The sequence below is a fragment of the Rhinopithecus roxellana genome, chromosome 20 (genome assembly GCF_007565055.1).
Source record: "Rhinopithecus roxellana isolate Shanxi Qingling chromosome 20, ASM756505v1, whole genome shotgun sequence".
Lineage (NCBI taxonomy): Eukaryota > Metazoa > Chordata > Mammalia > Primates > Cercopithecidae > Rhinopithecus > Rhinopithecus roxellana.
Window position 1 is genome coordinate 20946726 of NC_044568.1, and position 11878 is coordinate 20958603.

An 11878-nucleotide genomic window follows, 5' to 3' on the forward strand; every position below is an offset into this window, starting at 1 on the left:
GACATCTGTTTCCTTGGGTTCTGCCGTGGACCCCTTCTGACTACCATGGTCTGGAAAGTGCTAGCACGTTGCAGGCGGAAGTCCAGGCTGGGGGCGGTCGCCTCCATTTCCCTTCTCCCGGCAGCCTGCTGTTGGGGTCTGAGGACCCATGAGGACATTTCTTTCCTGTTTGTTGGGTCTGCCATTGCAGTCCCTGTCTGGTCCCGGGTACTCAATCATGGCCAGAGATGGAAGTCTGGCTTTCTTTTTTATTAAATTCTCGTTTTCTGGTGAAGTTTTCCTTCTCTTTGTTAATCTTTTTGGGTATAGTAGTGAAAATTTCTTTCAAGTCTAGCCCCCGCCTTTTCTCCTGATCTTCAGGCATGCTGGCTACCCCCCACCCCTCACCATGCACCCGGGCACTTGTTTGGGTGCCGTGGCCTGGTCTCCCCAGGAGTCCTTGGCCCAGGCCTGTAGGCAGAGCTGAGTCAGAGCACCTGTTCTGTGTGGGCCCGGGGTGTGCATCTCAGGCTTGGGGAGGTGTCTCGTTCTCGTTCCGGGTCACTCTCCTTCCCAGGACACAGCCCTCTGTAGGGCCCAGCCGGAGGCCCTCCGTGCACTCCTTCCCCAGGCCCCGATTCTGCCTTTTCTCCTCCTGGCTTTGTGAGTCATGCTTTGCTTGGCCCCTTTGCCTCTCAGCAGTCACTCTACTTCCCTTCTCCACCTCCCACCCCTCACTCAGGATTGCACAGGTGCCTGTGCAGCTGCCTGTGTGCAGTGTGGGGCTGTTCTCTGGTTGCCATCTTTGGCGTTTGGCTGCAGTAGTCCTGGCTGCTTTGTGGCCCTGATCTCCGTGTGCGCCTCTCCAGCCTGCGGGTGCCAGGCATGGGCCTTCCTCCCCAGCCAGTGGTCAGTGGCCTCAGGAAGCGGGGAGAAGGCCCTGCCCCTTGCCCCTCAGCCTGTCCCTTCTCTTCAGGGCCTTGGGTCCTTGTCTCTGGGCTGCCTTCATTGCTCTCTGCTGTGTTCAGTCTTTTTTCTTTTTCTTGTTTTCTTCCTCCTGGAATTAGGAGCCAGTGTTCAGTCTTCATGGCTGGTCTCAGCAGGAGGGCAGGTTTGATGGGAGCTCTGGGGCCGGGGCCAGGAGCAGATGTCTGCTTGTAGTTTTAGTTTCTGTGCTTCTCGGTCACCTGCCAATGTATGTTGAAAAGTAGTTGCTCATTCAACACAGTGAAGTCGTCCGACTTTTCTTGGTATTCGCAGGTGTCCCTGTGGAGTGAGGAGGTGGTGCTCTGCCGGGTCTGCATGGCTTCCGGTCCACCCTCCCACCCTCTTCCCCTCTCTCCCTCCCACCCTGCATCCCGCCCCCTGCGCCCTCCTGCTGGAGCCTCTTGAACGGAAAGCCCCGCCCTGACTTTGTTGAGCTCTGGGCAGGCGCCTGGCCCCTGAGGTATCACTATTGCCATCGCTCTTACTGTGTTGAAAACCCAGCACTGGCGTTGTGGTTGTGCCCGGCTCCCTTTTGTGCACTCGAGACCAGGGGCTGAGCCCAGCGAGGGCAGGACGGGTGTGTCTGTCTCCCTGTGGCCTCCAAGTAGGTTCTTCCGGGCCTGGCATGCATGGCCCTCGGGCAGATGCTCCTCTGCGGCTCTGGGCTTTGCCCCCAGGTGGGGTTTGGGGCAGGGACACACAAGCTTCTCAGCTGTCATCTGGTAGGAGCAGCGGCCGTGGAGAAACCTGCTCCGCGTTTGTGTCGGGCGCCGCGTGGTCCAGTCTTGCTTTTAGGATGTTTCCTCCGAGAGACCAGCCCGGCAGCTCACAGCGTGGGTAGATTGCCTTCCTTTCTTTTAGTGGAGGAAGGGTGGTAATTGTTTTTCTCACTGGCAGTGAGTAATAGAGTAAAAAAAAAAAAAACCCAAAAGCAGTGGATAATTGGGGAAAGTGGAGTCCGTGAGAGAACGGCACCAGCTCACGCTTGGCCCAGGCTCATTTGCCCCAGAAATGATGGAATTCTTTCCTCAGTTGCTGGAGCTAGAAGTCTCATGGGTCCTGGCTGTCCCAGAAGAGGGTGATGCTAGGCTGTCCTTCCTTATAAGCATGTGGTCGCTGTACCCAGAGCATGCTGGGGCACACCCACCTCTGCATTTGCCCAGACACATGGGGACACATGGGCAGTGCACTCCTCGGCTCTTCCCGCTTCTGAGCTCCCCCCCGAGGTCCTGGCGTCTCTCTCCTCCCCTGCACTTTGGTTTTGAAGCGAATCCCAGGCCCGTGGCATTTCAGCTGTCCCTCCCTCCGTGCAGCGCTCTAAGAAAGGGGGTGTTTCCTGCGTTTCCGTGTCGCTGCCACACCTGACAAAAGTGGCAATTGTTCCTTCTGTTGCCTGTTGCCCAGGCCATGGCACGCTTCCCGGACCGTCTCAAAGCCGCCTTTGAGCGGCAGTTTGTTCAGCTCAGGACGTGAACGAGGCCCTTGCACTGCCGTTGTTCACTCTTTCCGGTTGGGAAATGCACCCCCGTTCGGTCAGCACCTCACCTGGTCTCACTCTCTGGATTATTCTGCCTCCTCCTGGTGTCAACCCCCATCATAGAGCTGGAAGATAGTGCTGGGCACTGGCTTGGATTCGAGGCACCACGAGGGTGGCGTGCGCGTCCCATATGCTGGCCTGGCAGGGGCTTCTCTGTGCGATTGCAGTGCGGGGAGCCATGCGGGGCCGCTCTCACTCTGGCCTGGGAGCCGCTCGCGGACCTTTGCCCATCTCCTCCTGTAGGTGGATGGTTTGTTCATCATCGGATGGATGTACCTGCCTCCCCATGACCCCCACGTCGATGACCCCATGAGATTCAAGCCTCTGTTCAGGATCCATCTGATGGAGAGGAAGGCTGCCACAGTGGAGTGCATGTACGGCCACAAAGGGCCCCACCATGGCCACATCCAGGTGTGTGCGGGGCTGGGTCCTCACTGTCCCAGGGCTGTCCTGTGTGGGCTCCAGCCAGGCCTGCTGTGCTGTTCTCAGCTGCAGACCTGGGCTGTAGCAGGTCAGCGGGTGGGAGGGAGCTCCGCCCTGCCCTGCTTTCTTGTTCATGCCTCTGTGGCAGCGGTGGACTCCGCAGCGGTCACTTGCTATACCCCTCTGTTGATTCTGCCCTCAGTTAGAGCCGCTGGTTCTTTGCAATTTCAGTTCCTCTGTTTCTTTTTTTCCTGTTTGCAAGAATATCAGTGTGGAATCAAGTGTGCTCTCTGTTCTCTGATCTGGTCTGGCGGTGGCCCCCGTGTGAGCACAGCATGTCATCTGCCACACCCTGCGTGTGAGACGCAGCCCTTTTGCTGCTCTGTGTCACTGGGAAATGCAAACGCCCTCTCTGAGATGTGCCACCGCCGCCTGCTCTGGGGGAGTGTTGCTCAGGGAGACTCAGCTCCCTCTGCTGGCACCGCGTTGGTTGCATCTTGGGTGCCTGCAGGGGGTTTGGTGGGTGTAGTGCGGGAGGGGTCGTGGCCACCTGCCTGGCGTGGGGGATGCTGTGACGACTCTGCTCCTCACTCTCCTCTTTCCTCGCATTGCGAATACTGAAGATTGTGAAGAAGGATGAGTTCTCCACCAAGTGTAACCAGACGGACCACCACAGGATGTCCGGCGGGAGGCAGGAGGTGAGCCCACAGCCGGCCCTGTGTTCACGTGGCGTGGACCTTTCCCACGCGGGAGGGAAGTCAGCCGCATGCGACCTGCATGGTGGCCGTTTCCCATGGTTCAGCCAGTATTGTTGGTGTAGACCGCGCATCCAGCACACTCGAGGAACAGCATTGTGCGGGCGGGCAGGTTGCCAGTCCCCTCCCAGCGCAGAACGAAGGAACTGCACAGGCCGTTTCTTTAGTTAGCTCTGCTTTGCCCCTTTGGCGGGTACATCCACTTGCTGGGGGGTGGCTGGGAGGCTGCTTCTAGGACATGAGCTGCAGGGAGACCCGAGGGCTGCACCCAGAGCACCTGTGTTTCCCACCCTCCAGCAGACTGTGTGGAGGCTTCCGGATCATGCCAGTGCAGGGGGGAAGCCTGTGTGTATTTTAATATTGCCCTCGAGTTTTAGCTTTCAAGGATCTAAGTCTTACTGCCATCTGAAAAAATACTCTTAAGAAGGAAGGTACGGTCGCTCACACCTGTATTCCCAGCTCTTTGGGAGGCTGAGGCAGGAGGATTATTTGAAGTCAGGAGTTCAAAACCAGCCAGGGCAACATAGTGAGACCCTGTCTCTACAAAACCCAAAAATATTTGCCAGGTATAGTGGCCTGCCAGCTACTTAGGAAGCTGGGGTGGGAGGATTGTCTAAGACCAGGAGGTGGAGGCTGCAGTGAGCTATGATCGCGCCACTGTACTCCCACGTGGGTGTCTCAAAAGAAAAAACAAAAAATTAGCTGGGCACACTACCAGGCCTGGCTAAATTTTTTGTATTTTTAGTAGAGACGGGGTTGTGCCACGTTGCCCAGGCTGGTCGCAAACTCCTGGGCTCAAGCCATCTTCCCACCTTGGCCTCCCAAAGTGCTGGGATTGCAGGTGTGAGCCACCGTGCCCGGCCAGGGTGTGCGTTTCTTAGCTTGTTTGAGTTTTCTGGCGGTTTCCCCATAGTCACAGGACTGCAGAGAGGGTTAAGATGAACCAAATGTCCTGTTTCTTAGAATCCTTTGCAGGTGAGTGAGGTTCCTGTTTTCTCAAATAGATGGCATGTGAAGATGATCAATAATGGAAAGGTTTTCTTCATTTATTACGCTGTCATTTTAGATTTGATTTTATATACAGAAACCTACAACGTATGTGTGATCGCTGTGGTTCACTTTTTTTTTCTTTTTTGAAACGGAGTCTCGCTCTGTTGCCCAGGCTGGAGTGCAGTGGGGCGATGTTGGCAATTCTACCGCTTCAGCCTCCCGAGTAGCTGAGATTACAGGCACCTGCCACCGTGCCCGGCTACTTTTTGTTTTTAGTAGAGATGGGGTTTCACCATGTTGGTCAGGCTGGTCTCGAACTCCTGACCTCAGGCGATCCGCCCACCTCGGCCTCCCAAAGTGCTGGGATTACAGGTGTGAGTCACCGTGCCAGGCCTTATGGTTCACATTTAATTGAAAAATGTCAACAGATTTTTCTTTTTTTTTTTTTTTTTGAGACGGAGTCTCGCTCTGTCGCCCAGGCTGGAGTGCAGTGGCCGGATCTCAGCTCACTGCAAGCTCCGCCTCCCAGGTTTACGCCATTGTCTCGCCTCAGCCTCCCAAGTAGCTGGGACTACAGGTGCCCGCCATCTCGCCCGGCTAATTTTTTTGTATTTTTTTAGTAGAGACGGGGTTTCACCGTGTTAGCCAGGATGGTCTCAATCTCCTGACCTCGTGATCCGCCCGTCTTGGCCTCCCAAAGTGCTGGGATGACAGGCTTGAGCCACCGCGCGTGGCCCAGATTTTTCAAGAATAGAAACTCCTCAGCTGTTGAGCCCTTAAAAAAGAAAGCTGTATTATATTTCTGGTACTATATACTTTGGGATTAGGAAAAGTTTCTGTAAGCCAGCTTCTGTGTGGGCTCTTCACTGATTTTGAACTGGAGTAGTATTTTTCCGGATTGTAAATATAACAACAGATGCTCCTTGTGGAAACGAGAGGAACCCCTGGGAGTGAAGGTGAGAGGGAAGGTCTTGCTGGAATCTTGTTGGGGGTGTGAATTCATGTTTCCCTTATTCTGAGTGAGGCCAGCCTAGTGTCTTGGGGTCAGGAGCTCTCTGTGGGCGCTTTCTCAGGAGCTTTCTGCTCAGAGCCCGTGCCTGTCTTTCTGTTTGGTGTTGGCGGGTTTCAAGTGGGTTTGTAGGAGCTTGTTAACTATTTGGAAACTGAAGCCCTTCCAGATAGGAGTTGCCAGGTTTTTTTCTTGTTCATTTTTTTTGTCTTTGGATTTGTCTTATGGTGTGTTTTCATCCATGGAACTTTTTGTCTTTAATGTTAATTTTCAGAGACGGGGTGTCTCACTTTGTTGCCCAGGCTGGTCCCAAACTCCTGGGCACAAGTGATCTTCCCGCCTTGGCCTCCCAAAGTTCTGGGGCTACAGGCATGAGCCACTGTGCCCGGCTGTATTAATTTTTACATAAGCAGATGTATCCATTTTTTTTTAAAAGACTCTTAGTTGAGTGCCATCCTGAGATTTCTCCCTGACCCAGATATGTTTACAAATGAGCTCATGCTTTTATTTTTCTCTCGTGTCTGTGTCTGGTTCTGTTGGATTTATTCTGATGTGAAATGTAAGGCTCAGCCCCAGCCTTGGTTCTGTGCAGACCTGCTCTGTTATCCCCACACTGGATGTGGAATAACCACACTTTCTCCATCAGTTTGTAGTGCTGCTTTTGTCCTGGGTTACCCTGTATATTTGGTTCATTTCTGGGCTTGATATTGTGATCCATATGTCTGTCTGCATGTCAGTACCACACTATTCTAATTCTTGTAGTTTTTGTTTGTTTTGAGACGTAGTCTCGCCCTGTCCAGTGCAGTGGTGCGATCTTGGCTCACTGCAACCTCCACCTCCTGGGTTCAAGTGATTCTCCTGCCTCAGCCTCCCTCCCAAGTAGCTGGGATTACAGATGCCCGCCACCATGCCTGGCTAATTTTTATATTTTTAGCAGAGACAGGGTTTTGCCATGTTGGCCAGGTTGGTCTTGAACTCCTGACCTCAGGTGATCTGCCCGCCTTGGCCTCCCAAAGTGCTGGGATAACAGGTGTGAGTCATCGCGCCTGGCCGAATTTTTGTAGTTTTATCACTATATTTTATTTTATTTTTGACTTAGAGACAGGGTCTCACTGTGTTGCCCAGGCTAGGCTCAAGTGATCCTCCTACCTCAGCCTCCCAAAGTGTTGGGATTACAGCTGTGAGCCACTGCACTGGCCTGTCACTAATTTTAATTGTCTGTATTTCTCTTCTATTTTGGAACGTTCCCGACTCATTTTGTTCATTTGCTGTATGAACTCTAGAAGCAGCTATTTCCCAGAAACATCCCCTTGCTGTCTCTTGTGATTGGAATCGCAGCACGCTTACGGTCAGTGTGTGGAGCGCTGCCGTTTGTGTGATGTCCACGCCCCATCCAGCACACTCCCTTGGCTCGGCCCGCTCCTGAGCTCCCCCTCCCGGAGCTGACAGAGTGATGGTGCCACTGTCCCAGGTAGGGCAGAGGCTGGGGCTGGCGACGGTGCTGCCCCGCCCATGCTAGAGTGACAGCGGTGTCTCCTCTCCTGAAGGGGCTGCACTGGCTGCGCCCTCCTGTGGTTCTTGTCACCTGGTCCCACAGTCCCTTTGTCCATCTTGAGGCCTGCAGTGTCCTTGCTGCTTTTCTCTCAGGACGTGTAGGGGGGTTCAGAGGGTGGCTCTCTGTGGATTCATGCCTCAGCTGGGAGCGCCTCTCCACTTTCTAGCTCAGTCTTTTTAGGCCAGAGAGCAGGTAGGTTACCGGGAGAGCTGCGTTCCAGGAAGAGGACGTCACAGGAGGTCCGGACACGGTGACACATCCTGATAATTTTCACAACTGAGGTAAAAGATTGGGAGTAGGAATTCGGTACTGCCCTGTGCTCTGCTGGCTGCTAGCTTCTGATCAGCACTGTGTTAGTCCATTTTCACACTGCCGATAAAGACATACCCGAGACTGGGTAATCTGTAAGGGAAAGAGGTTGAATGGACTCACAGTTCCATGTGGCTGAGGAGGCCTCACAATCATGGTGGATGGCAAAAGGCACATCTTACGTGGTGGCAAGCAAAAGAAGAGAGAACTTGCACAGGGGAACTCCCCTTTGTAAAACCATCGCCTCTCGTGAGACTTACTCACTATCATGAGAACAGCGTGGAAAAGACCCCGCCCCCACGATTCGGTTGCCTCCCACGGGGCCCCTCCCATGAAGAGCTACCGTTCAAGATGAGATTTGGGTGGGGACAGAGCCAAACCGTATCAAGCACGTTCCAAGGGAGTGGAGTCCCGTCTGTAGGGAGGTTGGAGGGGCTGGGCCATGGACAGGGGAGGCTGCGAGGGCAGTGTAGTCTCTTTGGCATCCCTGCACCTCTGTGTGGGTCACCGCTGCCCTTGGGAGGTTGTTCCTTGTGCCCAGGCTGCCTCACTGGCATGATCTGATGATGTTCCCAGGGTTGTGGGTTCCCTCAGCCCTGGGTCCTTGTGAGAAATGGGACCCTTGGGCCCACCCAGACCTGGCCTTTTCTGTATGGGTGCCAGGCCAAGCCACCATGTCCCTTCCCACCCCTCTGTGTTTCAGGCCCCTCCCTTCAGACTGAGGCTTTTGTAAATCTCAGGCCTGAGAAAGGAGCAGAGAGAAGGGAGGATGGGCCATGCTCCTGTCTCAGGCAGCCAGCAGGCATCCTTGTCACCCCCAGCCCCAGGGCTGCCGTGAGGGTCGTGAGGACAATGTGTTTAGTGAGCAGGCCCTGGGTCAACGTGAACTGGATTGTTGTCGTGCATGTTCTGGGCTCCCTGTTTTTTTTTCCTGTGGTTTGTATGTATTGCTCTGATAAGTAATTTCATAATAAACATGCTTGGGATGGCCTTGTTCTGGGTAACAGGGTCTGGCTGGTAGTCCCGTTGCTTGGACCTCTTTATGCAAACTGAGGTCATGGCTGCAGGTGCACACTCGTCTTCCTGATGGTGTCGAGTTGAGGTCTCATTACTCACAGTGGTAACATTGAAATCTTTCTTCATTACATTCAGTTACTTTTGATTCTGTTATTTAAAGAGCCTTTCCTCAAGTTCAGCCACTCAAGTTTTAATTTTGATGAGGTCCAATTTGTGAAACTTTTTGTTTTTTTATGGTTATTTTCTGAGTCCTAAAAAACGTCCTAAAAATTGAGTCCTAAAAAACTCAGTTTGCAAAGATAGGCTCCATTTTTTTTTTTTTTTTTTTTTTTTTGAGACGGAGTCTCGCTCTGTCGCCCAGGCTGGAGTGCAGTGGCGCGATCTCGGCTCACTGCAAGCTCCGCCTCCCGGGTTCCCGCCATTCTCCCGCCTCAGCCTCCGAGTAGCTGGGACTACAGGCGCCCGCCATCACGCCCGGCTAGTTTTTTTTTGTATTTTTTTTAGTAGAGACGGGGTTTCACCGTGTTAGCCAGGAGGGTCTCGATCTCCTGACCTCGTGATCCACCCGCCTCGGCCTCCCAAAGTGCTGGGATTACAGGCTTGAGCCACCGCGCCCGGCCTTTTTTTTTTTTTTTAAATAGAAATGTGGTAGCGTCACATCAGGTTCTGCATTTGTGTGGAGGCCTGTGCCCCATCTTGAATGATCTTGTGTGTGGTATAAGGCATGATTGTCGTTCATTCTTGTCCATATGAAAACCCAACTGACGGAGCACCTTGCTGAGAACCTTCCTTTCCTCAGGGGCAGGCACGGGCACCTCCGCTGCAGTCAGGCAGCTAGGTCTGCGGCGGGTTTCTGGGCTGCTGGCTCTGTTGGTGCCTGTGTGAGGCCTGAGGCTTGCACGCCATCTCGTGACGGGAGCTTATACTGGGCAAGTCCTGAGAGCGGCCTGGTCCTCCTGCTTAGCTCTTCGCCTTCCTGATTGCCTGTCTGTCCCGGTTCTTTGCTTTTCCATAGGAATTTCAGACTTGGCAAGTCCAGTCTGTGTAGTGCCTGGTGGACTCGTGGTTGGCATGAGGTTGGATCTGTAGATCAATCTGGAGAGAACTGCTCTTGGAATGGGGCCTAGATGGCTCCCAGGCCACGCACATGGCATCTCTATGTACCCAGGCATTTTTACTTCCTTTCAGCAGTGTTTTGTGATTTTCAGAATAGATCTTAAACGTATTTTGTAACATTTATTCCCAAGTCTTATGTTTTTTGAGGATTTTGAACATAGAGTTTTTTAAATTTCATTTTTATATTTTGTGCTGCTAGGACACAAAAATCCAGGTGGCTTCTGTGTTGGCCGTGTGGTCCTGCCAGGTGCTCAGTGCAGCCCCTACAGTGATTTCTGTTTCTTGTCAGAGTTTGGAGCAGTGATGTGTGAAAGCGATTAACTGTAGTGTTTCCTCTTTTTTGTGAGTGGCTTATGCGTCCCTTTCAGAGTTAAGTCTAGATAATGACTGGAAACACTGTATTGAGCTAGGAACTTGGAAGTTTGGATGAATTCCATAAATTGTGTAGAATCAAACCATTACGCACCATGTGATGGCAGAATGCAGGGCAGTCTGTTGGGGCTGCAGAGTTTTTGGGAGCTCCCTTAGCAAACCTGCTTTTCCTTTGAAAAAGGAAAATCTGAGTCACTGGCCGAGGGCTCAGTGCGTCATCCTTGGCTGACTTGCATGGCTCAGGGTTGCTGGTGAGGGTCCCAGAACACTCGGGCTCCTAGGAGCCAGAGACGCAGGCTGAGGGGCTCTGCGGTGCAGAGCCAGAGTCTGTAGATGCTGCTCCTGCCCCACTGGTGGGCACGGAAGGGAGGCCCACTCTGAGCTGTGGTCCTGGCTGTGGCCCCCACCTCACCTGGGCTCCCCACAGCCCCTGCTGCCTCCACCCAGCAGACCAAGGGCCCGGGACCTTCACTTTTTGTTGGCAGGCACCTCTGACATGGGGTCAAACCCGGCAGCTCCCCTTTCTCTTCCCAGCACCGAGTCCATCCTGCCCCACCAGGAGGGCCCTGCGGGTGCCTGTGCGCTGACAAAGAAGGACACACTGTGTGCTCTCAGTGGCACAGCTGGCAGCCTCTTCACAGCCTCCTGTCATACTGATATTCATGATCTGTGTTCTTTTGGAAGGAGTTTCGGACGTGGCTGAGGGAGGAATGGGGGCGCACGCTGGAGGACATCTTCCACGAGCACATGCAGGAGCTCATCCTGATGAAGTTCATCTACACCAGTCAGTACGAGTGAGTGCGGCTCCTGCTCGGTGCTGGGGCGGCCGTCTTCTGGGGCATGCTGGGGGCGCAGGCCTTCCCGGTGGGTGCTGGGGCATAGTCCTCTGTTCCAGTGGGTGCTGGGATGTAGCCCTCCAGCTGGGTGCTGGGGTTCAGCCCTCTCTCCTGCTGGGGGTTGGGAGTGCAGCCCCTCTCTGGGTGCTAGGAGCATAGTTCTCTCTTTCTGTGGGTGCTAGGGCACAGTCCTCCCTCTCCCAGTGGGTGCTCAGAACACAGCCCCTCTCTGTGGGTGCTGGGAGTGCAGGCCTTATAGCTGCTGTGGCACAGCCCCAGCCCCCGTCCTTCACCCGAGTATCTTGTTTTGTCTGATTTCTTGTCACCCCCACCAGCACTGGTGCTCTAGCGGTCAGCCCCACTCAGCCCAGTGCGGGGGTCCCCTCCATGGTGACTTGAGCTCCTTTCCTCCGGGTAGTGGAGCAAACTGGCACTTCCTTTCCTCTCCTGCCTAAAGCTCTGCCCTGGCGCCAGTGCTCCCCTTAACCCCAGAAGTCTTGTTGGAAGCGGGTGTGCAGGAGGGTGGGGGGGGGCGAGGGCTCCCCCAGGTGCACTGCTGCCCACAGGCCTGGTGGACACTTGGCCCTGGCTGAGCTGAGCTGCCCGCCCTACCCTGCCCTGCAAAGCTTGGCCCTGGCGCCTTGGGCGTTAGCAGTCCTGCCTGCCCCGCAAGGTCTCCTGTACTGACCCTCCCGCTCCCCACAGCAACTGCCTGACCTACCGCCGCATCTACCTGCCGCCCAGCCGCCCTGACGACCTCATCAAGCCTGGCCTCTTCAAAGGCACCTATGGCAGCCACGGCCTAGAGATCGTGATGCTCAGCTTCCACGGCCGGCGCGCCAGGGGCACCAAGATCACGGTGAGTGGCGGCTCCCCTGGTCGACGGGGCTCTGGGAGCACCCGGCCCAGCTGGGCTGTGGAGGCAGGGAACCTGGGCGGACACAGATCCCGGCACCCTTGCTCCTCAGAGTGAGCTTGCACCCGCAGCCCTGG

At 54.5% G+C, this 11878-nt stretch overlaps 1 protein-coding gene across 6 annotated transcripts in view; it reads left to right on the top strand.

Annotated features, from left to right (window-relative positions):
- The window catches only part of FBXO31 (F-box protein 31), a 54225-nt gene that overhangs the window by 34279 nt on the left and 8068 nt on the right, over positions 1–11878 (top strand). For 5 of the 6 annotated variants that reach the window (XM_030924836.1, XM_010355593.2, XM_030924838.1 and 2 more), the window contains 4 exons: positions 2747–2914; positions 3550–3624; positions 10734–10843; positions 11591–11744. In XM_030924836.1, coding sequence (XP_030780696.1) covers positions 2747–2914; positions 3550–3624; positions 10734–10843; positions 11591–11744 — 507 coding nt within the window. The remainder of the gene's footprint in view (positions 1–2746; positions 2915–3549; positions 3625–10733; positions 10844–11590; positions 11745–11878) is intronic. The other variant, XM_030924837.1, reaches the window with a different exon arrangement.